The sequence below is a fragment of the Candoia aspera genome, chromosome 15, assembly GCF_035149785.1.
Source record: "Candoia aspera isolate rCanAsp1 chromosome 15, rCanAsp1.hap2, whole genome shotgun sequence".
NCBI classification, from domain to species: Eukaryota; Metazoa; Chordata; class Lepidosauria; order Squamata; family Boidae; genus Candoia; species Candoia aspera.
Genome location: NC_086167.1, coordinates 6,310,122 through 6,335,675, shown reverse-complemented (window position 1 = coordinate 6,335,675; position 25,554 = coordinate 6,310,122). Strand labels below are relative to the sequence as shown.

At 45.9% G+C, this 25,554-nt stretch overlaps 1 protein-coding gene across 1 annotated transcript in view; it reads left to right on the top strand.

The window, feature by feature from the left end:
• Positions 1 to 25,554, top strand: part of CCDC60 (coiled-coil domain containing 60) — a 48,944-nt gene that overhangs the window by 20,158 nt on the left and 3,232 nt on the right. The window contains exons 2-13 of the mRNA XM_063315966.1: positions 348 to 428; positions 1,246 to 1,331; positions 12,496 to 12,678; positions 15,214 to 15,339; positions 16,119 to 16,223; positions 18,152 to 18,242; positions 18,962 to 19,211; positions 21,052 to 21,139; positions 21,938 to 22,000; positions 22,218 to 22,304; positions 23,130 to 23,216; positions 23,806 to 23,916. Coding sequence (XP_063172036.1) covers positions 348 to 428; positions 1,246 to 1,331; positions 12,496 to 12,678; positions 15,214 to 15,339; positions 16,119 to 16,223; positions 18,152 to 18,242; positions 18,962 to 19,211; positions 21,052 to 21,139; positions 21,938 to 22,000; positions 22,218 to 22,304; positions 23,130 to 23,216; positions 23,806 to 23,916 — 1,358 coding nt within the window. The remainder of the gene's footprint in view (positions 1 to 347; positions 429 to 1,245; positions 1,332 to 12,495; positions 12,679 to 15,213; positions 15,340 to 16,118; positions 16,224 to 18,151; positions 18,243 to 18,961; positions 19,212 to 21,051; positions 21,140 to 21,937; positions 22,001 to 22,217; positions 22,305 to 23,129; positions 23,217 to 23,805; positions 23,917 to 25,554) is intronic.

Here is a 25,554-nt window from a genome sequence, read left to right as displayed (position 1 = left end):
CTTGTATGGAATGACAATAGAGGGAAGGAAGGAAACAAATCCATGGCCAAAGTGTTCTCTCTCCCATGCTCCGCATCCAAGTCTTTAATTAGTAGCCACTTCCCAAAAGCTTTGCCTTTCCCAGGCAGCTGCTGCTATGGGATCTGATGACCTGGAATATTCAGACGTTCCATCATCACGGCCAAGAGATGCCGAGCCTTTCCTTGCTGCCACATAGAATCCCTTCTCACACTGCAGTTCGGATATGTCTAGATGATCAGCACCAGTCCTGGATGATTTTCCCATGAACACCACAGATTCTTTACCCCAAGACGGTGTGCCGACCAACGTGTTGCCTCCCATTTCAGGAAGTCTCCAAAGAGGAGGCCGCTGTGGAAGAAATCGCCGAACCGGTGGAAACAGAGCTTTCCAAGAAGTCAAAACCAAAGGTAAATGTATCCGATCCATGACATGTTTGATTAGCAGGTCCAAAGCTATGAGGCGGTTTTGGCTGGGGGCAGGGATGCCCACAAGGAGCCTCCTGTGGCGCAGAGCGGCAGGCGGCAGCATTGCAGCCAAAACTCTCCCCGCAACCCGGGTTCGATCCCAGCGGAAGCTGGATTCTGTCTCAGGTAGCCGGCTCAGGTCAACTCAGCCTTCCATCCTTCCGAGGTTGGTAAGATGAGCACCCAGCTTGCTGGGGAAGGAGACGACCGGGGAAGGCAACGGCAAACCACCCCACTCTATAGTCTGCCAAGAAAACGTCACGAAAGCAGCATCCCCCCAAGGGTCAGACATGACTCGGTGCTGGCACAGGGGACCTTTCACCTGACAGGGATGTCCATAGGGTGGGGTCAAAAATAAGTCAAGATGGTGGCCAAAATGGCCAAAACATTGCTATGGAAACTCCATCACACACACACGCACACACAACCATGGACACTTCTGTCTGGAGACCACCAGATATTGTCCAGAAGCTCGTTTGCTTAAGGCAAACTTGAGTTTCATTGGTGTACAATTTGGATTTCATTTCCTTGAGGAGACATCATCATACCACTGCAGGCATGCTCAAATTCACTTTCCTTTTTTTTTTTTAAGCTCCCAGAATTTGGGGGGGGGGCATGTTGGGTATAGCTGCTTCTTCAGGTTATTTTTGGTTACCCAGTTGGCCTGTTACCAAAGTAAAGAGAAATTAAGTAATGGTTGTTCTGAGCTACAGTCTCCTTTAATGTCTGCTGGCATTTGTTTGTTTGTTTATATATTCAGATCCAGGAACAGGAAAAGAAACTTCTGCCTTTCAGACATGTAGAGAAGGACTTGAGGACCCTCCACAGAGACCTTGTGCACATGAGGTAGGAAAATGCCGCCCGGCGATGCGCAGAAACCAACCTTGAACGGAAGAACTGCCTGCCACCTCTCTGGGTTCATTGCTTTTCCCGAGAGCATCACAAAAAGGAAGGGAAATGCTTGTCATTACACCAGATGGGCCTTGTCTGTGTCCCACAGGCTGAAGAAGTGTGGAGAGCTGCGGGGGTAGTCCTGAAGCAAATATTCAGCAGCCGTTACGGAAACCAAAAAGACAGAAGTATTCCTTAAGTCTTGGGAAAGGAGATAGTATTACAAAGAGACTGCAGCTGGCTCCTCCCCGACTCACTGGGGTATAAGAGGGAGGGGAGGAAAAACACAATCATGCTTGAAAGATTCTGCTATTAGAATCTATCTCAGTATATTTCTAGTCTTCCTGTGGAGTTGCTGTCTTGATCTGGTCTACCTCGTAGGGCTGACAAGAAGAGACATGGGGAGGCTACCTTAAGAAAGTGATGAATCTGTGTTAGCCTACGAGGCAGACCAGACTAAGAAACAGACTCTACGGAAGACTAAAGACTACTTTTATTGAGACTGGCTATAGTAACAGAATCTTGCAAGTCTAATTGGGTTCCTCTCTCTCTCGTAACCGTGTGAATTAGGGAGGTGTCTGTCTGAGACGTTCGCGCACATTTTCTACATCTCCTGGACTTAATCTGTGTTTTCCTTCTCATCTCTTTGGTAACGGTTCTTCCCTCTCTCCCTTAAGACCTTCCCCTTTACCCTCTACATCCCAGGGGCTGCCTGACTGGGAGATTACTTAGGAATCTTTGGGTTCTTCCAGAGGGAATATTCCCCGCTGGACTGGAGGGGCAGTGGTCTCTGTCTCAGCATCCAAAAGCTGACAAGCTGGTCCAGATTCCCCTGCATCTGATTTAAAAAGAGCAGCGTTCTAGGTGATCAACAGCTCAAGTGACGTGGCCACCTGTTCAGGTGCCAGTCTGTTCAACGGCTTTATAAACTAGGAGCCTAATCCCACCTTTTGGTACACCTAGCCAGCGAAGCCACAGTCATCCTGGAAGACGCCAGGAAATGGTGGAGAGCAACCTCATTGCTTTGCCTCCTGAATGAACATTGTGGGTTTCTGACTTGGCCATCTCAGCAATGGCAGAGGAACCACATTGTGATACACTCTTAAAGAAGTTCCAATGTGCCCCCCCCCCCGAGTCCAAAAGCTGGGAACCCCTGCTTTAAGCCACCCTACTGGGAACTGAACCCAGGCATTTGAATGAACATAAGTTGGGGCAACCGTTCCCGCCTGACTGCTGTACATCTAGGTTTCCTATGCTAGGTTATGCTGTTAACATAGGAAAACAAAGTCAAATGAAGTGGCCTTCAGCAACGACCCTTGAAAGTAGCTCAGAGGTAACTTAGACACATGGAAATCTCGACCAATGTGGTCCTTGGATGAGACGGCTCCTTCGGTCTTTGTTCACTCATTACTTAGAACACCAGATGCTACTTCGTTCAGCTCAAACGTCAAATATCAGTCCAAATGCCAGGCTTCCCTACTGTTGGTTCACTAACAGCCTGCTGCAAAAATAAACCCTGGCAAATGATCACTGCCAGCCACAGCAGGGCACATGTTCCGAAACAAGTGTTCCCACATGTCGAGGGTTTTGAAATCCAGCACGTTTCCAGTAGTGTTTTTAATCGGTTAATCCAATAATGTTTTCATTGGTTTTCTTTTCTATTTCCTTTTTCCTTTTACATAAATACATGCATTTACCCTTGGAGTAATGATAAATCATGGTGGTGTTAATATCCTGTGGAGAGTTTTTTAGAGATTTCCAGTGATTTTCTTACAAAATGATACAACGTACTCATTCTATACCATCAGTTAATTAATGAAATACTGAATTACAAATTTCACGACAATTGCAAGCTCCCTCTCTATTTACCAACATTTTATCCCTTTTTCCATTCCTTTTCTTGTTTCCTTCTTCCGTAGTTCTTTCTTCCAATTGCTTGGTTTTTTCCAAACTTTTTAATAAACAAAGCAAAGCAAATGTTCCCTTCCTGTAACACGATGCCCTCCAAGGCATTTCTTCCCAGGCGGATCGAAGGAAGCAGCATGAAGAAGACAGACGTGGCTTGATTTTATGGAGACTCAGATTTTTGTGGGACCCAGATGTTTCTTAACATGTTTTTAAGTGAGTGGGTTCACATCTGAGCGCAGACGCCTTCTGTCAGCAGCCACTGCAACGTGTGCAGAATGATGGGCATTTAGTGAAGATGCTTTGGTGAAGCCCTGATGCCCTGAATCGATCACAACCCAGACGGAGCCGATTCTCTGTCTCATACCTCTCTATTGATCACCCATGCTTACCAATTTGAAAAGACTCTATCATCCTGGGTCACTTGAATTGGTGCGGATGCGAGGCCCACATCATCTCCCTGCTGTTTTCACTCTTCTGGGAAGTGGATGAGGGAAAATAACCTCTTCTTCGTGTTTCCAAAGTTCTTTGTCTGCCCTGCGAATCTCTTGCACATTTCCTTTACCCAGTTTCCCTCTTTCCACCCACCCTGTAGATCCGACTGTTGAGGGAGGGTTTCCCCACAGAGGAAGTGTGGCTGGTGGTGCAGAGAAGAAAGGACACCGCTGATGCTGCTGTTTGGGATATGGGAATTACCTGCCACTGCCGGGTTTCTGTTGTAGCTCATGGTTAGTAATGCCAGTTGCTTGGAAACAAGAATCCCACTGTCTATTTTTTCCCCCTTTGCTGTTTGAGACCCGGCGCTCTGATTGGGACGCTGTTTGCAGTCCGACAACTTGGAGATCTGCAAAATACTCATGGAGGCGAGGGGGAAATGAACTTTCCCTGGAAATGCGAGATTGTGTTACTCAGATGCCCGGCTTAGGGTGGGAGGATGGGATGAAGCATCTGTGCCATCAGTCACAAAAGGAGCTGCTATTTTAGGGTGTTGCTTGCGTTGCTTTTTATCCCAGCGTTGAGCGTGCTGTAATTTCATTCTTAGGAAACAGTTGGAATTTTGCAGCTTGGTGAAGATGACCCTGAGTGGCCTGAGGCTGGCAGCCACAACCAGGGGCAGGCTTTGATCAAGCTGTGGCCACCATCTTGACTGCTTTTACCTCCTTCCTGCAGACACGCCTGCCCCTGAGCATCCCATCGCCTATAGTATCTGCCCAGCCGATTCAGTCTTGCAGGATTGGCGCACTCCATGTTCCTTTGGTTGAACAATTACATCTATCAGGGTCCCAGAAGCGCCCCTTCTCTGTAGCAGCACCTGCCCTCTAGAATGAGCCCCCCCCCGCCCCCGAGATCCAGATGGCCCCCGCTCTGCTGTTGCTTAGAAGAGCGGTGAAGACCTGGATCTTCCCCCAGGCCTTTGGCCAGGGAGAGAGAGACCTTTCGCTTCATTCCATCCGGTCAGTCATTCTTGCCATCTTTTACCTCTCATGTGTTACTGGTTTTATTGTACTTTCTCTTTGTTCATTGTAAGCCGCACAGAGCCATTGGGAATTGGTAGCATACAAGTTTAATAAAGTTTAGTAGCAAATAGAGCCAGTTTGGTGTTGTGGTTAAGGTATCAGGCTAGGAACCGGGAGACCGTGAGTTCTAGTCCCGCCTTAGGCCCGAAGCCAGCTGCTTGACCTTGGGCCAGTCACTTTCTCTCAGCCCTAGGAAGGAGGCAATGGCAAACCACTCCCAAAAAACCTTGCCAAGAAAACTGCAGGGACTTGTCCAGGCAGTCTCTGAGAATCAGACACGATTGAATGGGTTAAAAAAAAGTTGGATTCACATGACATGCTAAATCTAAGCCAGCTTAGCCAAAGGCAACAGCTCGGTTCACATGAGGTGCCCCATGCAAACAAATACACCCTAGGACAACTTAATAGGATGGCCTGATTCACATAACATGCTAAGCCAATGGTTGGATTCCCATGACACATGCAGATTTGCAAAACTACTCACCTGCTATTTTAGCCTAGCTTGGCCCATTGTCCAGACCCCGCTTAAGGATGGTACTAATTCTAGACTGAGAGCCAGTTTGGTGTGGTGGTTAAGGCCCTGGGCTAGAAACTGGGAGACCCTGAGTTCTGGTCCCGCCTTAGGCCCAAAGCCAGCTGGTTGACCTTGGGCCAGTCCCTCTCTCTCAGCCCCAGGAAGGGGCTATATTGGTCCACTTACATCCCGACAGATCAGATTTTCCATGGTGCAAGTAGACACATTTGGGGAGGCTAATATGATTATGAACAGGAACTACTCTGAGTCAGAAAGCCATCAGCAAGACCCACACGGGCCCTCCCCAGAGACTCTAATCCCCTGGATGAGCTGGTGTTATGGGAAGTCCTAAACTGGTTTCATGCTGTCTAGATCAGCGCCCGTATCTCGAATTAAAGGCCTCGAATGCAGTCCTTTAACAATCCTTGTTTTAAGTTCCCCTGTAGCCATCTGCAAGCGCGTTTTGCACCAGCCGCAGTTTCTGGACCATCTTCCAGGTTAGCCCCTTAAAAAAAGACCTTTCTAGTGATGTATAAAAGCTTGCAGTCATTAAATTCTCATTTACGTTGTTGCAAAAAGGTTGTGTCTCCCAGTAGCGATCCTAAGGAGGGATTGCCGGCAGCGCTTAACCCCTTCCCTGCCGACTTCCAGGACAGAAAAAAGCCCTGTGACTTTTATTATGAGGTTCTTACTACTTCCCAAAACGATGGTGAAGATGATGATGTTTCAGATCCTGCCAGAAAGGCCAAGTGCTCTTAGCACTCCCGTGAACCCACACTTTGAAAAATGCTTTGCATCCCTGAAGGCTTGGACTTCGTTTCCTTAAAGCCGAGAGGGACGTAGAACCAGTCCCTCAATCCACAGTTCAGCAGCATCTCAGCTGGCCTGCAGTGCTTCTTGAAGCTTACACTAAAAGCCCAGCTGAGGCTTCCTGCTGAGGAGAAATGGATTTATTGCATTTGATTTTATTTCAGCTTTAAATATATTTGATTTTGTGCATCAGGACCTCATTAATATTGGAAGCAAACATTCACCTCAGTTCTTTATCATACTGGGCTGGAATTAACAAATAGCTTGGGTTTAGGTGTAATTAAATGCATGTCACAGCCTTGCTGAACCCCAAAAGTGCATTTATAGTCCACGTATATACTTTCTTTGTTGCTAGGTCATTTTTATTTTGCTGCAGCACAAGGCTGACCTTTATCTATGTTAATTTAATCTTATAAAGCAGCTGGGGAATTCTGCTGAAAATTATTAGCTCTCAAAAAGCTCTTTGTTTTCCCACTGACAAAGATATTCGTTTACAAGGAAGACCCTGCCCTTGCCTGGAAGGTGGCAGAAAATTTGTGTTGCAACTTACAGTCAGTTGGAGCTCAATTATCCTAATAGATGTATTCCAAAGTTCATTTTAAATACATTTGCATTTTAATGAGTGTAATTTTATTAAGTTGCTACAGCAGTCCAACATTTTGAAGCTGTAAGGGAAAAGAATGTGCTTTGCCCCTTCGGGAAGATTTACGAGATCTCTAGTTCCTGCCACCTCTCTGAAATTCGAAATGCAAAGCTCGGTCTAAATCCGAACTGCTTTTCTTTTCCACCTTACCAGGCAGATTTCCACTCTCTCTAGCTAATTTATGCTTGGATTTTTACTGTAATAGCTAGACATAAATATCTGGCTCTTTTGGGGGTAAGCCGGGAGTTCAGTGAGATTTGCCAATGTATGAAGCAGCCCGGTTCTCATCGTTTTCCTTTCACAGCCCCATCCAAGGTGCTGCTTGCTTTTTTTCAGAACTTCCTAAACTGGTTGTGTGAGACTACATGATGGTTCACAGTTGTCCTTCCCTTCTTTTTTTTTCTTTCAACAACCCACCCCCCCACCCACCCCTTTTTTTATTGCTGCTGAGGACTGTGAGAGCATGGTGGTTAACAGGATTGTACGGCTTGAAGAGCTAGGCTAGCACGTCCAGCCTCCTTATGCACAGGAGGAGAGGACAAGAAAGTGAATGATCATGCTGCCTAAAAATATTGTTGAGTTGTTCAAAGCACCAACGGAAGTGGGGGGATTAGAGGTTAAACTTGTCTTTCCTTAACCATACTTCTGTCCAGTCAGAGTCAGAGGAGGAAGGAAGAGTTGATCCAGGGACTTGAGGACATGCCCTCTAAGGACAGGCTGAAGGAGCTTGGGGTGTTGAGTCTGGAGAAAAGAAGACATGGGAGAGACATTAGATCAGTATTCAGCCTCATAAAAAGGGGCCATGGGGAAGATGGCCAGGGACTCTCTTCCACAGCCGCAGAAACTAGGACCAGAAATAATAGGTCTAAGTGGCAGATAGGTAGAATTCATTTAAATGGAACGCTTCCTAACAGCAGGATCTGTGCAAGCGTAGGTACTGCAGCACCGGTAAGATCAATGTACGGCCCCATTTCTTCAGTGGATTGAACTGCACTTGCCACTTACGAGCGGATTGCCTATAGATGTAGACTTTGTATGGACAAGTATAATGAAATACAGGAATCCTTTATACAAAATTCAGTAGGTTAAAAAAATATGACAATCATATAAATGTATTAGAGCTATATATGCATCTGAATCATATCTGCATTAGGTAAATATAGATTTGTTACTGTTTACCGTTGTAATGATATACTGTGCCAAGTTTTTTTTTCCCCCCTTTGGTCATATTTTTTCACATTTTTGTGATAGCACTTTTTAATGTTTTTTTTCCTTCTTGCTAGTGTATGTATCTATATTATTATTATAATTGTGTTTTGTTTTTCTTTTTTGTTATTAATTAAAAAGCAATAAAATTATTTAAAAAAAGATCTATGCAAGGGTAGATCAGCCTCCCTTTGGCAGTTGTGGGTTCTCCATCTCTGGAGGTTTTTCAGAAGAGGCTGGACAGCCCCCCTTCATGGACAGTGAGTTGGTTTTCCTGCCCATGGTAGATGGTTGGACTAGGTGGTCATTGTGGCACTTTCCACTTGTACAATTCCATGATTTATTGAAATCCCTCAAAGAGGTAAAACTTTTTTGTCTGAATAAGGTAGGATGAGGCTTACAGTTCAAATCGGGTCTCTAGAAACGGAGCCTGGTTGGAGGAACACAGCCCCTCTTGAGCTTCTGAAGCACCTCTAACTAGCACTGTTTCTTAATCATCTGGCCTTCAGGAACCTTGATACATTGCTTGGAAGGAAGGACAGGGCTGTAGGACCACCATTACTTTGGGGTGTTTGTTACATGCCAAAAGATGGACGTGCTTGTCTCTCTGGGATGAAGGAGGGCATGTTTTATCCCCAGACTGATGTATTGGCTGCCACTCTGCCCACTTTTTGACTGTCTCCTCCATCATTCTACCAAAAAAAAGGGCATTAAAGGGAGAAAGAATCTGCCGTTGTTAAGACTCCCGGGGGTGTGTGTGTGTCTTTCCTTTCCTTTTGTTTAACAGAAGTTCACACATGAAATTTGCCTCTCTGTTGGTGTAGTGGTTAGGGCATTGAGCTAGAAACCGGGAGACCCTGAGTTCTGGTCCCGCCTTAGGCACAAAGCCAGCTCGGGGACCTTGGACCAGTCACTTTCTCTCAGCCCCAGGAGGGAGGCAATGGCAAACCACCTCTGACAAACCTTGCCAAGAAAACGGCAGGGACTTGTCCAGGCAGTCCCAAGAATCAGACACGATTGAACAGAAAATAATAATGATAATAACACACTGGTTTCCCATTTCCAGCTCTTTGGCCTAATCTTCCCCAGATTAAACTTGCCAAGATGCTAGCCCTAACCTTAACCTATTTCTGGGTTTCCATGGTGCAGTGAATCATCTGTGACCCAAATGTCCTAGGTCTGCACAAACCTAACCAGGATTAAAGCTAAGCAAATTTATCATTTACCATTCCCCAGGGGAATTCAGTTCCCCCTGCTTCTTGCACAGGTCTTTCCCTGACCTGACTAAAGCCTATTGTGCAATGTAGCTTGTGTAGTAGAAGCTTTTGGCCATTTTTGCTCTTCAGGCTTCCCCCACGTTGTCCTACATGGCGTGTGAGTACTCAAAGCTAGTTTCACCCATGTGGGGGTAGCAAAAATGTACCATGTGAACGAAGATGGTGCATTCTGACCTGCTCATTCTCTCAAATTTGGCCCCATGAGCTTTCTTAGGCTGCAAGAGTCCAGTTAGCCACCAAATGGCAGCGAAGAGACAGAGAAAATTGCAACCATCGAGGCTGTTGCAAGCATGACCATGTACCAACCACAGGACACCAAATTACTCTCCGACTTTATGGATCTAAAGTTTGCCATGATTCCTGAATTCTGCTCGCCCTCCCTGAGAGATTGATGGGATGGGATGGGATGGGATGGGATGGATTTGTGTTTTCAGGGGGGGGCACAGGACTTTGTCATTGCCCTGAATGTAGATACAACATGGTGGCAGCAACACCAGCTGTAACTCTAGTTATTCTACAACTCCAGCTTGTGTCTGAATGATCCAGCCTGGTTTTTCGGCTGCACTTCCTTCTTCTTTCCCTCTCCCTCGTCTGATGAAGCGGTTCCAGAGAACTCAGAAACTGGTACATGCTTTTATTTATGCAGTTAATTAATTAATTAAATTTATACCCCGCCCATCTCACTATAAAAGTGACGCTAACCCTTGGGTTGGCTCCAAGCAAAGAATCACCCCATTGGGGATTCAGATTCATCAATTTCTCGGTCATCCCTCATCCTTTTCTTCTTGCTCTGTCCCTTTCTTCCCACTGTTGCACCACACGAGCACCCAACTGGGAAGTGGTCAAACAAGTCAAGATGGCAGCCGCAGTCCTGGGATAGAAGCCTCATCTTTTTTAGGAGTGCTGTGCAGGCAAAAAAGGGGCAGGACTTCGACTGCATCGTGCCAGGTGACATCTTGACCTTTTTACCATCACCCCGTGGCCTTTCCGGTTCCTCATTTTTGTTGTCCCTGTTCTGCCCATTCCACCATTAGGTGTCTTAGAGATCGTGCTTTAGCAGTTTTTTCTGGTCTTACCCTTCTCTTTCCACACCCTTCTCTTCATTTCACATTTCACACTCAGCGGCATTTGTTTCTCATTCAGTGGCGTACGTGTAGGGCAGCCTTTCTCAACGTTTTGACCCTGGAGGAACCCTTGAAATATATTTCAAGCCTCGGAGACCCCCTGCACATTCAGGCTCAAATACAGGCCAGATGTACAAAATTGATATTCGTTTCATGGGTAGACCTGTATATACAGTATGCACTAACAGTGTTCTTAAACAAAAACTGAAGAATGAAACTTACCTCTTTCATGTGAAGTTGCCCGAATTTGAAATAATTTTTTAAATAAATCGTGATCTCCCAGGGAACCCCTAGTGACCTCTCGCAGAACCCGAGGGTGCCACAGAACCCTGGCTGAGAAACCCTGGTTTAGGGCATCCCTAATTTGTGCCAATTCCAGCCCCTTTTTCCTGGTGTTTGCTTCGTGGGAATTGTGCTGCTTTTCAGAACCATCTAATCATTCTGCAAGTCTCTGTACTCAGACTGGTATGCAGGTTCCTGTCCTATGAGCAGGCTATAAATTGAAATAAGCAGCGGTGTTGATGTTTTTCTTAAGTTCCCTTAGAAGCGGGCCCGCAGCCATCATTGAAGGAAAACTATGCCGAAGTGGAGACGAGAAAGAACCTTGTCACACTGCACGGCGATCACAATATTTCCTCCTGGTCCTGCTTTCAGCTTAATATAAGACACCTTATAAATAATGCAATTGTGTGCCTATGTGGCTCTTTCCTAAGGAACAAGGCCACCTGTCTTAAGCACAGCTGATTCACAGGATTCTTGCCTTAGCTAGCTAGAGTCAAAGCCCTCGCACTTCCATGCAATTGCGTTTTCACCGCCCACCTTTTCCCCCAAATGCCGTGCCTGAAAGCAGGCAGCAAAGGGCTGCCATGTTGCTCAAGGAGCCTGAGTGCTGTCGATGCCATCGCACAAGGAAATGAGTGTGGTTTCATTGTTCGACCATCTGAAAGCCAAACCGGATGCGCAAGGATGATTATGAACACAAAGGATGTCAGCTTCCCTACCATTTGGAGACTTCAAAGTGACACATTCCTCCAGTGCTTAGTTTAAAAAGCAGTTGAGATGGCAGATAGAGTGGTGCGCTTATGCCAAGGAGAATCAAGGTCAGATCCTTGGCTGGCGGGCACCTAGTTGTTCCCTCTCGGCTTCATCTTCCACCAGGATACGCATTGGCTTCAATGGGAAAGCCCTCGCACACGAGGGGCTCCCGTGGGCTTAGGACAATTGACAGTTTGGAGCACGTGCAAAGTTGCTGTCCCAGAAGTGTCCAAGAAAATGCTAATTTGCATATTCTAGTGGCTTTCAATGCATAACTTTCTGCCTTTGGATTATGGCTGGGAAGGATTTCATTGCTGCAGCTTTGCTATAACTCAGGAGTTGGCCAACTTTTTGAGCTGGGAGAACATTGGCATTATGAGAGCATGTAGTGGGTACACTCACAAAATGGCAGCCGGGGTGGGTGAGGCCAACAGGACACACCCATTGAATAGAAGGGGAACCGGTTCCCCGGGACGCGCTCTACCATCCCAGGAGGGCCTCTGTGAATCCCATAGATATTGTCGCAAAAAAAGAAGATGCTTAAAGCTGGTGCCTTCCTTTCCACCCAGCCAGCTTCTTGTGGAGTTCGTTTATTTTGTTTTGGTGAAAGAATCTTTAAAGGCAGATAAAGCAGAGAGCCTAGTGGTGTGATGGGATGGGAAGGTGGCCTTGGAAGACTTAGAAAGGGCCCACCCTAAGTACTCTGGTGGAAAATAGGGAGGGCGGGAGAGTTGTACTTCAGACTTGTAAGATTCTGTTAATGTAGCCTTACAGTAAAGTAGAATTAGCTCATCTCATTACCTGGGAGGGCTGACACCAATCTTGCAAGTCTGAAGTATAAATCTCCCACCCTCCCTATTTTCTGCCAGAGTAATTAGGGCAGGCCCTTTCTAAGTTTCTTCCTCCGGCCGTTACTCTGTTGCGGGCTCCTTCCTCTTTTATCTGATCTAGGCGGCATCTCTCCCACCCACCCTCCCACCCTCTTCCAAGGCCACCCTCCCATTCCATCACAAGTGGGCCCAAAGGAGAATGCTCGGGGAGCGCTGCTTATGCACTGCCACAGTTTGACATCTCGTCCTCTTCGGCAGGCATTTGATCCACTCCGTGAAGATTGGGCGTGGGTATTTCCATAGTCTTCACCGAGAATCCATTGAGAGGAAGAATGCGCTCAAGCTGGAAGAGCGGAGGGAAGAAGAAAGGAGGAGGACAGAGTTTCAGCCCCCTCGCTACCCATCCTCATCCTCTGAAGAAAACTCAGAAGATGAACCTGAGTAGGTGTCCTTAAATTCCTTACTGCTGCGTTGACCAATGGTTTCTCTTCTCCCAAGCATTTCCAGCCAGATGTTTTGGGTTTTAACCTCAACCCCCCCCCCCTTGCCACATTGGCTGGGGACAGCAGGAATTGAAGTTCTCCACATGGAAAGCAAAGGCTGCTGTTGTCAGTCCTGTCAGATCTCATTTTACATTTAAGTTGGGCTACACTTCTGGGAGAGTTTCACTGCTGGTCAGTCTGTTTTGAGCAAGGCCATCTACAGCCCCCTTTTGAGAAGTATCCTAATCCTTTTCCTCAGCCTTTATGACAGCAGCAGCAGGAGACCTAACCCTCCCACCATCTGGAACGGCTTAGTATTTATTCTAATGGGGTTCTCAAATAAAAAAGGCAGCCTCACATTACTCCAAAAAGAAAGCTGCAGATCCTCTCCAGTGTTGGCTGTGTTCATTAGGGATGGGTCCACGGTGGTCCGCCAGGTGTGGCTGAGCTACAGCTCACCATGTCTTTCATTGGCCAGGCTGGCTGAGACACACAGGTTCTTAACCTGCTCTAACAAGAGCCACCAAGGAAGAAGCACGCCTCAAGTTTGTGCCAGAAAACTGCGGTGTGATTTATTTGTGGAGAGTTTCAACTAAGAGTATGTGATGGAGTGCGAGGGCGACCTTGGAGGACAGAGGGAAGAGATGCCGCCCAGGGAACAACCGGTAGAAGGAATGGAAGTCTGACAGAGGGTAGCGGTCTAAAGCAGAAACTTAGGAAGGACCCGCCCTGACCGCTCAAGCGATAAATAGGGCAGGAGATTTGTATTTTCAGACTTGCAAGATTGGTGTCAGCCGTTCCAGGTAAACCAGACAGGAAACACGACTAGACAAACTAATTCTACTTTATTGTACGGCTACATTAACAGAATCTTGCAAGTCTGAAGGTACTCATCTCCCACCCTCCCTATTTATCGCTTGAGTGGTCCAGGTGGGTCTTTCCTAAATTTCTTCTTCAGACCGCTACTCTCTCTCGGACTCCTTTTCCTTTTATCTGATGGTTCCCTAGGCAGCATCTCTTCCCTCTGTCCTCCAAGATCACCCTCGTTCCATCACAGAGCATCCTTGGGCAGCAAAACATGGTGCCCCTTTATCCTGATACAGTCAAAAGTTTCTAAAGTTCTTAAGGTCAAATCTTGCAGCCTATGGAATACCATCGTTTGGTGTTCCTACCACATAGCTGGCCTCTTTGGAGAATTCCTGTCCTTACATTTCCATCCCTCTGCCCAATAACAGATATCTCGACCTACCAAGCACATTAGACTGTTCTGTAGTTTCTCCTTTCCTTTCCATACAGACTGTTTACATTTTTGTACAATATAAAATGGATGGAGGGTTTGTGTTGGTTCATAAGACTCCTGCTCCAAAAAACAAATCTGCTGTCTCTATAGAGGATGATAGTATCTCTAAGAGAAGGTATAAATCACTGCTTTCCAGAATTTTGTCCCATCTATCAATCTCCCATTTGTCTTTATGTTGGTGCTTACCTCCTTTTCTGATGCTCAACTTTTACTTCCTGAGGCTGGCTTTTTGGGCTGAGATAAGATCAATAGCTAATAGCCACCAGTGCTCAAAAGCACCATCCATCATTATGATATGATATGATATGATATGATATATGATAATATTATACACACACACACACACAATCTTTTTTGTTGGGGTTGTTAAGCAAATCACTGCAGTCGTTGAGGGAATCACATTGTCATTAAGCAAATCTGGCTTCCCCGATTGATTTTGCTTGTCGGAAGCCAGCTGGGAAGGTCGCAAATAGCGATCATCTGACCCCGGGATGCTGCAGCAGCCGTAAATACATGCCAGTGGCCAAGCGCCTGAATTTTGATCACATGACCGCAGGGACTCTGTGATGGTCATAAGTGCGAGGACCAATCTTAAGTCACTTTTTCAGCGCCGCCATAACTTCGAACAGCCGCTAAACAAATGGTCACAAGTTGAGGACTGCTTGATATAATAAAAAATAATGACGAATAAGCCAGGGAAGAGCAGCCTGTAAGCCAGGGCCGAATGTAGCCCCAAACTATTTTGAGACAAACACACAAAAGCAATAGTATAATCCTTAAAAGAAGTAAAAATAATCAGCAAAACAAGCAAAACAATCCAAGAACGAATTTAAAAATTCGACCCCCAGCCATATGGGTAGCACGGCCCCTCCGACCTTTTCCTCCTCCTAAGACCCTTGTGCCTGGCCCAGAAGATTACAGGCAGCCTGTGGCTGTCAGAAGATTGCCCAGCTCTGCGTGAAAAGGGTATTTCTAGCCGTTAGGAACACGAACACCAGCGAGTACTCCCTTTGCTATGACAACCTGCCCCATTTTGCGGTCATCACAAGCGGGGTCACCTGTACGGGGTGAGGTCAGGATGCACTTTAGAAAAGATGGACGCCCCGAGTGGGCAGAAATGCGATCATCAGCGCCTGGCTAGAACAGACACCGCCTTTGTTTCCTGACATATCTTTGTCTCTCTCTTTTCTTCAGTTTCTTCTTAACAGGAAGCTCCTTTCTGAGCCACGTTGAACAGAAGAAGAAGAAGAAGAAAATGGCCCGACCTTTCACCCCCATCCATAATGGCTTGCTGTCGGAAAAGCATCCAGATGCACATTTGTATGTTGCAAAGCGCGTCAGCAGCTCGTCGTCTTTCCCTAATTCTGCCTCACAAAGGGGTAGACAGTGCCATAGGCCCCTATTTGAGAGAGGGGGAGAGAGGTGGTCTCCCGCTTCCCCGTTTGCTCCAATTCAGCCTTTGATTGCACCAAAATCCCTCAACTATTACCCAGGACCTGATTGTGAAATTCCATTTTCACAAATAGTGGCTGAGATTGTAGCTTTTCCTGTCATCTGGGGGAATTTGGGGAAAGCTTCCAGGACGTCCCTTTCCCCTCTCCGCCACCCCCCGCTTCACTGTGTACAAAAGCTTGAACGAAGAGAAGGAAAATTGATATGAAGCTCTGAGTTTGTAAAGCTGATCCCGTGGCCTTGAAACCAAGACCTGGGGCAGCATCCAGTTTTTCCCAGCGGCAGCAGTGCAGGGGTTAAGACCACCCTCCTTCCCCAGGATTTGCACGCACACCCCGGCTGAATCGCTGGGGCAGGGGATGTAAAAGACAGCGCATGTATGCTCTTGGTCAGAAACAGGCACGATTTCAAATGCACTTCTCTGGCAAAGTGTGTGAGAGGACGATGCTGAATTCGCTGGCCGCGGGGAGAAACTGGCCGGTCAAATTCACAAGAGCAGAGCTTCTGTGTGCCTGCGTGAACATTTTCCTTAGTTGTGAGAGCCTCAGATCTCTGCCTGTGTGTTCCTCTGACTGTGGCCAATTTGCCTAAACCCCCTCCCCTGTTTTTCTGCGAATGAGCCCGTCTGTCTTTTTCTGCTTCAACAGCGACTCCATATTCCGGCAGCTCTGCGCCCTCAACTGGCTCTTGGAAGCGTTGACCCTGGACCCCAACAGCAGCATGAAGCCGTTGATCGCCTGCTGGAACGCCAAGTAGGTCCCAGGAGCAAGTAGCTGAAGACGAGGGATGTAGGGGGTCTCCTAGCTCTGGAGAAGGGGAAGGCGTAAGAAGCAAGGCTTCCAAAGCAATTAGAGCTGGCTCGGCCTTTGCAGGGTGTGGGGGGAGCTAGAGCTGGGCACTATTTTTATTAGGAACAGCCAGAATGGCACAAAGACATACAAACTTTTCCAGACTTCTTCCTCAGGTCAAATATTACAAAGGGCAGAGGAGGGTAAAGAAATCCAACCTGTTGGCCAGATGCTTCTGTCTCCACAAAAAAAATTTTTAGAATTTGAGTAGAGCTTTGAGTGTTTTAATTTAAAAAAAAAAGAAGCAAGGGGTTGGAGCAGATGATGGGGAAGAAGCAAAGAACTGGACAGGAATGGGGAAAAAATGAACTCACACAATCCAGAGGGGGTTGGGAATCACAGATGGGCCCTGGTCCAGTTAAGCTGAGAGCAGCTTCTCATATTCACACAGGCAGGGCCATTAGAATTGTACGTTTTTTCCTATCTGACAATGAAAGAATCTGGGGTCTAGCTAAGATGACCACCCAGGAAAAAAAAAAACCCCACTCCGCATACATCTGGAAAAGCAGCAGCTCACATTCAAGGTGGTAATTTCTCAGCTGCTTGTTCTGCCCCAAAGGGTGGATTGGGTAAGTCGGCACAAAATGAAGAGGGATGCTTTATGATTCATTATGTGGGAGGAATCCAGTCTTTGGCTTAGCCTGTGGCTCCTCCGCCGCCGCCTCCTCCGGTTTCTAGGACATTCTCATAGACCAATGTTTCTCAGCCTTGGCCACTTGAAGATGTGTGGACTTCAACTCCCAGGATTACTGGGAGTTGAAGTCCACACATCTTCAATAGTCAGGTAAGATAAGAGGCAGCTGAGCCTGCAGAAGGAATGGGGGTGCGGCAAACACCTCAGAAGGGACCCTCCCTAGTTTCTTGGGCTGTAAACGTGAGGGGGGAGAGCTGTCCTTTCAGACTTGCAAGATTCTGTTCCTGTAACCATTTATTTATTTATACTTTACTTTACTTTACTTTACTTTTTACTTTACTTTACTTTACTTTTTACTTTACTTTACTTTAAAGGTAAAGGGTTAGGGTTACTTTACTTTACTTTTTACTTTACTTTACTTTTTACTTTACTTTACTTTTTACTTTTTACTTTACTTTTTACTTTACTTTACTTTACTTTACTTTTTACTCTTTACTTTACTCTTTACTTTACTCTTTACTTTACTCTTTACTTTACTTTACTTTACTTTACTTTACTTTACTTTACTTTACTTTACTTTACTTTACTTTTTTACTTTACTTTACTTTACTTTACTTTACTTTTTACTTTACTTTACTTTACTTTACTTTACTTTACTTTACTTTACTTTACTTTACTTTACTTTACTTTACTTTACTTTACTTTACTTTACTTTACTTTACTTTACTTATTATTTTTTTATCCTGCCTTTATTATTTGTATAAATAACTCAAGGTGGCGAACATACCTAATACTCCTTCCTCCTCCTATTTTCCCCACAACAACAACCCTGTGAGGTGGGTTGGGCTGAGAGAGAGGGACCAGCCCAAGGTCACCCAGCTGGCTTTTGGGCCTAAGGCAGGACTAGAACTCACAGCCTCCTGGTTTCTAGCCCAGCACCTTAAGGTAGAGTTAGTACTCATGGCTGGTGCTTCCTGTCTGGACTACCTCTAAGGGCTGACACCAGGTGATGCTTTTAGCTGTAATACATTCGACTCGTTTGGACAGAGTGCCTTAGGTGAGCATAGCCATGGGCACCGTGCTTTATTAAGTTGGGTTTTGGGGTTAGCAAGCTGTGTAGCCATCAGCCAGCCTTGGGCTACGTTCTGTAAAAGGCTGCTGTTGAAATGAAAAGCTCACGAAGCCCCACCTTTCTTAGGGACTACGGTGGCGGAAAAAGTTGCATGAAAGCTGTCAATAAAGAGAAGGCAGTGAAGAGTCGATGGGACCATTTTATTCTGCATGCAAAGGTCAGTCCGTCTGGCTTGGGAACGGCTGCCATCAAAGGGCTAGTTTTCCTTGGGTGGGGTCGAGTCCTCGGTTTGGCCCCTGCAGCTTTGGAAACCAGGCTTTGGGTGTAACAGGGTGGAGATCTCAAAGGCCCTGCTTCCCCCCGAAAATTCAGAGACTTTGTGAGGAGGGGGAGGCCTGGAGAATTCTCAACATCCACAACAGTTCCAGAGTTTGAGGACTGGGAATTGTGTTGGGTCGGGATGGGGGTGGGGAAGCGAGAGCAATCCATGTCTCTGTCCCAGCGTGGAAGCTCTAACCGGAGTTTGTAAGGCTATTTAACCTGGTTGCAGACTGCAGTTACGCTAAGTCTTGATTTGTTTAAGGATCATTTTTTGAGTAAACCATACTTGGTTGGGTTCACATCTAACACTAAGCCATAAACCAAGGGTGAGCAATTCTAATGGCTATACTGTAACAGCACAACTTGCTAAAAGAAATCATGGTTTACAAATGGTTTACACAGTGCCCTAAAGCAGACAAACCAATGAAGCTTCATATGGGGAAAATCCCTGGCTTGTGGCCCATACCTCAACTTGAAGGTTCTGTATTATTCCTATGCAAAGCAGAGGCTTAGCTAAAACACACACTACATTTGTGGGTACCAGAGTTCATGGGCTCAGCATGGTGGCCCTTCTGCCAAGGGGCTTCCCTGAACTTCCTGTTACGATTCTTTCAGGGCAGAAGATATACCCAGAGGCAGATTCGTGGTCCATCCAGCAAAAGGTCACCTAAGATGACAGGGAGCATGTCCAAGATCAGTGGGTTGTCCTCCCCACATAGTAAAACCACCTTGGCCAGCACCAGCTCCTTGACCCCTGGCTCTGATGAAGCAGCCCAACCTGCCTCTGACAGTGTCAAGGAGGTGGAAGAGATGGAGTCCAGCTACAGCAAGCAGACCAGGGAGGAAGAAGAACACCTCAGCTACTGTGAGTCCCTAGGAGATTCCAGGCTGATCAAAGGGGTTGTTTTCCACACAATATGCCATAAAATTATGGAATCCTCTTCCATCAGATGTGGTGATCGTCCCCAGTCTTGATGTCTTAAAAGCGGGCTGCACACATTCATGGAGGGTCAGGCTATTGAGGGCTATTGGTCTCAATAACTCACTGCTGTTGCTTGAATCCCAGGCATGTACCTTAGACATGCCTTGTCCCCTGGTGCCTGCAGGATCTTCTCATATCTGAATTGGCCCACCCAATATGTACTTCCTGGGAAAAGATTTTGGTCATATCCCAGATTCATGAAGTAAGAGGAATGGAGGCCAGAAGGCCATTTCCCAGTTGTTCTGCTCTAGCCTTTGCAGAATACCCTTACTCCATTCCTTTTAATGTCCTGGAAGCTATTCAAGACAGACTTCTTCTAAAGAGCATTTGGTTAAATAGCTTGTTGTTGCCATCTTTAATTTGTACTTACACTGATTTACTGGTTTATGTTAATTCAGTGTAAGGTTTTGTAATTTTGTTTTGCCTCCTTTTCATTACCCCTATAATTTATTCTTAGGTTTTCATAACCTTGATTAGTTATTGGTTGATTTAATTTTTGTTTACCATGGATGTTCTACCTGTTTATGGATTTTTTGGGTCAACTGTTTCATAAATCCCCTTGAGTTTATTGATTTGGTTGTATGCAAGTAGAATACATACATACATACGTACAAGGTTCTGGAGAGCAGTCATGGAAGAAGAGGACTGCCTTTGGCATCTTTGATCCATGTTACTGAACTTCCAGGTTGCATTTTTTGAGCTCCTGTAAGACCAAGAACATTGAATAGAGATGCCGTTGGCCAGATTCAGCAGAACGCTTCTTGAGAGCTTCTTGCTGTGAATTTTTCCCTGCGATGTGACTCGTACGGCTTTGATAGATGCTCTCAAGACCTCCTTGTTTCCTCTGCCTTTGGGGCCTGTGAGGGCAGCACAGACAATACTATCTGCTCGGAGGAGCATTGCATGGCCTCCCATTTAAGTGGTGCTTTTTATCCAAGCTGGAGCAGAAGACAAGTTAAACCAAGTGCTTCTGTTCAGTGGAGATTCCCAGGCCCACAACGATCTACACACCCCTGATTTTTAATTAACGATATATCCTAAGTAAGAAAGAAAGGCAACCAGCTCTCAGTGGTGGGAGAAAGGTGCTCTGTACTTGCTGAAAAGGTGCACTTTCTAAAAAATAATAAACACGAGGTTGTGTTTATTTTCTTCTCATTTCTTTTCATTTCTTCTGCAATGTGTATGAGTTGGAATGTACATCCTAATGCCTTAAAGATACAGTTAGTCCCCACTTAACAACCACAATTGGGCCTGGAATTTTGGTTGCTAAGCAAAGTGGTCATTAAGCAAATCTGATCGGATTTTATGATCTTTTTTGTGGCATCATTAAGCCAACCACATGGTTATTAAGCAAATCACACAGTTCCCCATCGATTTTGCTTGCTGAAAGCCAGCTGGGAAGGTGAAAAATGAGGATCATGTGACTGTGCAACGCTGCGACAGTCACAAGTGCGGGGACCGGTCATAATTCAGTTCTGCCAGCATTGTTGTAAGTCCAAACTGTTGCTAAACAAGTGGACATTAAGCGAGGACTACCTGTATATACCTCCCAAATGAGTCTACCAGTTTACGCATCTGACCTGGTGTATTTGATGCACATTTTGGCCAGTCACTTTTCAAATCTTGAAGGGCCACCAAACTCTTTTTCCTGCAAACAGTCTGAATGGGCTAGTCTCCTGGAATTTAATTCTGATATCGTGCTCATTTTTTTTTTCTTCCACAGACCTGCAGACGTTACTTCAGATGATACACGAAGACGTGGCTAAGAATTTTAGTAAAGAAAATTTGTTTTGGAGTACAAAACCACATTAGTAAGTTAGATAACTGGCTTTGGGGGCCCATGCTGGCCCCCCATTTAAGGAGTACAATGTGCATTTTACAAAAGCAATTTGTTAAGTTAGTTTTTCACATATTAGCCAGAAAGGCTCCCAGCACAGCTTACAGAGAGTGTTTTTTTTCAAGCCTGACCAAATTTAGATTTAAAATCTAAAAAGACATGAACTAAAAAGAAAAGGTGGTAGGGAGGGAGAAGGAAAACGATCATACTGATTTTAGTTTCTCTCTTTCTGCCATAGCCCAGGGCTGTTGGATTGCTTGGGAAGAGGCAAAGACTGGCATCTTAAATGGCATCATTCCTTAAATCACCCTCTGGAAGATCTGAGGGCCTCTGAACCATTTTCCGTTTGTGTTTCTTTCTTTTCCTTGAAAAGGGCAGTGTGTATATACCAGCGCTGCTGTTAGCATGAACCCAAGGCAGTATTTCTCGACCTTGGCAAATTTAAGATGGGTGGACTTCAAGTCCATCCATCTTGAAGTTGTCGAGGTTGAGAAACACTGACCGAAGGGCTGATACCCACCTGCTACAGGGAGTGGGGGTTATGTGGCTAGAAGCTCCTAAGGCTACTTAACCATTGGCCAGCCTTACTCTTGAAAGATCCTCACTCAGTGACACCACCCCAAATGGATTGGAAGGTTGCACAGTTTGTCTTCTGAATGACAAGATACGCAACCGTTGCCTTGTCCTCATTCGCTCCGAGGTTTTCTCTGACCTTCTTGTTTTTTTTCTCTGGGCTGCAGCTGGGCTCCAAGTTGTCCTTCTTACTTTTCAGTCCACACACCACATCGAGGTCCATTCCAGACAGTGAAATATCATTTGGACAAAAGGGCAAAAGGTGAGGAATGGTAATTCTCCTGTCCATTAACTCCTCCATGGGTTGAAGCCCCAACCTGTTCTTCGTTACAGTGGTGGCGGGTTTGAAAGTTTCTCCATCATTCTTGCTGGCTGGCTGGGAATTCTGGGAGTTGAAGCCCCCACGTCTTAAAGTGGCCAAAGTTGAGAAACAATGCTCTGGAATGATAAAGGGCTGGAGGATGGTCTGTTTTTTTCAGCTCAGCGTCATCTTCAAAGGATGATAAAACCAGCACAGGAATAACCAAAGAAGTATCAGGGAACCCGGTGGAGCCCAAGCGAAAGAGGTGAGTAGGGCTCTGAAACAGAATAGTGAAGGTCTGCGTAAATTCTCCTCTGTACTCTCTCTGTGAATATTCCAGTCTCCTGGGGATTTCCTTACAGATTTATTTGCAAATGCCTAAAACAGACGTTTCTGTTCACAACTTTGCCTGGGATAGAAAGCCTTCACTGAAACATAAACTTGTATGTTCAAGATTGACTTCAGGAAACGTGCATTCACAGCATGTCCACCATTCTGGAAAGAGACGGGGAAGTCCATGAGGTGGTCTCCTGGGCTGGAATGGGTCCGAGGGCCTGGAGCGATGGCCCCCTCGGAGGGGTAGGACGGCTCTTCTACGCCCAGAGCCTGTCCTTCTGCTCCAAGGAGTCATCAAACACATTCCGTCCCAAGGGGATTTTTCTCCAGTTCTTAAAAGTCCTTTTATTCCCACAGGTTGCCTTTCCAGACCCACATCTCCTGTATGGGCCTGTTTTTTTTTTTTCCAATCCACTCAATATTTCCCACCTTTTCACTGGGATTAATAAGCCAGTGTCATAGGACATTGTTTCATAAGCCGCATAAAAGCAACCAGGAATTAACATTTAAAATAGTGTAAAAAGGAAATAGTGTAGAGAGAACTTCTCCCCGCTTGAGTTCTTGAGACTCCTAGTCACCAATCCCAGATCACCACTGGAACCCTTATCCTCAAACTAACCCAGTTCCTGCCTCCCACCCACCCACCACTCCTCAGTTATCCTCTCAGCTTTGCCTGGGTAGACAAGACCAAGGTTTATGTGATGTTTCTTACAAACTCTGTTGATATCCCTTCACGGCATCTGTTCACTTGTAGTTCACTGGCCGTGACCCTGAGAGAAGATAAAACCACCACCGCAACTTTTATGGAGGACGACAGCTCACAGGTTTGCAGGCCTCAAAGGTAGGAATACAGATGATTTGGGGAACACGAAGCACCCACTTATTTATTTATTTATTTATTTATTTATTTATATCCCACCTTAATTATTTTTATAAATAATTCAAGGCAGCAGACATACCTAATACTCCTTCTTTTCTTGACCTCTTCGTATAAACTTGGAAGAGGGGTCTCATATGCTTAAGACTTCCCCCGCTAAAAGGCAGTCAGGATCTCACGAAGTTGAAGAATTGAGACTTTGATCCAGTGGAAGCCACAGTGATCTGTAAGTTGACTTAAGAAGTGGCACCACAGTAGATCCAGGTCATGAGCACAGCTTCCTCATGGCTCAAAGAAATTCAAGGCACTCAAGGAGTAGAAGGCCCAGAATATTAGATGCCTGTATTCAGAAATACATTTCCAGCTTTTTTGCTCTGTTTATTTCCCTCATTTTAAAGATGCGTTGATGGGAAAGGGAGTGCTTCTAACCTGCATCAATAGGATGGTAAAGAGAAAAAGGTGGAGGTTGGCATACTGTGCATCCACCTGGCCCACTTCTTTACAGCCACTGACCTTTGCCTCTGTATTCCTTCCAATGTGTCTTCTTCTCCAGCTCTTTCATTAGGAGGAAGCAGCAACTGTGCACTGAGATGAGAGAATTGTTTTTTGAGGTGTCCCAAGAAAGCGCTTTCAGGTTGCACGACCAGCTCGACATCCTGGAGAAGTAGGTGGAACTTGTCCTTCAATGTTGTTTCCCAGTTGCGACACACTGACCTGGTTTGCAGATCATGCTGAGATGGATTTGGTTTAGTTTCACCGTGGACCAGCCGTTTTTTCAAGCTGCAGGCACCACCAGGAGAACTTACGCAATAGCACCAGCTAAAAGCCAGCTTTAAAAATGGCTGGAAAATTGCTTGATTCCTTGCTTTCTTGAATATTGGCTGAGTTCATACCACAGGCTCAACCCAAACCATGGTGGCTCCCCAGAATATGCACATGTAGCCCTTTGTAAAATTTACTTCCCTCCCGCATAGACGTTGCTGCCTTGTTGCCTCCATCTACAAACAAGCCGATGACATAAACTCTGCTTGGAGATTAAACCAGCAAGTAAAGATTGTGGGTGCCTCACACTTGTCAAGAAAACCTGCAGTGGCCTGAACTTTCCATGAGAAGTTTTCCTATTTTTTGAGAGCAGGTTTCTAATCCAAGTTTTTGCAGCGCTGGGAGTGATGGTCAGTTGAGATCTCAGGAGACAGAGGAGCTGCTAAGATTTCCAACATTCAGAATGTGGATTCCTTCACTGTAGAAATCACTCTGTGTGCCCTTTCAGCATCTAGCCCAATATCTGTTAAAGCCTTAAACAGGTCTTAAAGCCTTAAATTTGTACCAAGAGATTCTGGATCTCAGATCACTTGAGGAATAATTAGTATAGGTACTTAAGTTACATGAGATCTAGGACAAAGTCACTCTAAAGCAGCTTTACTAAACTCAATCCCGGTAGATATTCCAAGACTATAGGAGACAGGATGCACTCAAAAAAGTTTGGAGGCGTCAGTCCTCCCTACTTTGGAAGAGGAGCCGACAGTATTGCCCACCTGTCAGAGCAAACTGTAGCAGCAACAAGGGTTTGGTCTAGTGGTTCAGGCGCCAGGCTAGAAACCAGGAGATGGAGAGTTCTAGTCCCGCCTTAGGCATGAAAGCCGGCTGGGTGACCTTGGGCCAGTCCCTCTCTCTCAGCCCAAGAGCCAATCAGGCGTAGTAGGAGAGTTCTAGTCCCGCCTTAGGCGTGAAAGCCGGCTGGGTGACCTTGGGCCAGTCCCCCTCTCTCAGCCCAAGAGCCAATCAGGTGTGGTAGGAGAATTCTAGTCCCGCCTTAGGCATGAAAGCCAGCTGGGTGACCCTGGGCCAGTCCCTCTTTCTCAGCCCAAGAGCCAATCAGGTGTGGTAGGAGAATTCTAGTCCCGCCTTAGGCATGAAAGCCAGCTGGGTGACCTTGGGCCAGTCCCTCTCTCAGCCCAACCCACCTCACAGGGTTGCTGTTGTGGGGAAAATAGGAGGAGGAAGGAGTATCCGGTATGTTTGCCACCTTGAATTATTTATAAAAAAATTAATAAAGCCAAGACAGGATAAAAATAAGTAAGTAAATAAATGGCCTTTTCCAGGAGGCTGCATCTGTGCCATGAGCAAGGAAATAATTTGGGCAAACAGTGTTGCTATCGCAGTTTAAATCAGAGCAATGGTTTAGTTTTAAAAAAGGGTGTGCTATGGCAGGCAGTTCGTTACAAACGAAGTTATTACCTTCTTTTTCCTCTTTATAAATTTAGTTTTCTTTTCATTTTTATCTGTAAGCTGCCCAGAGTTA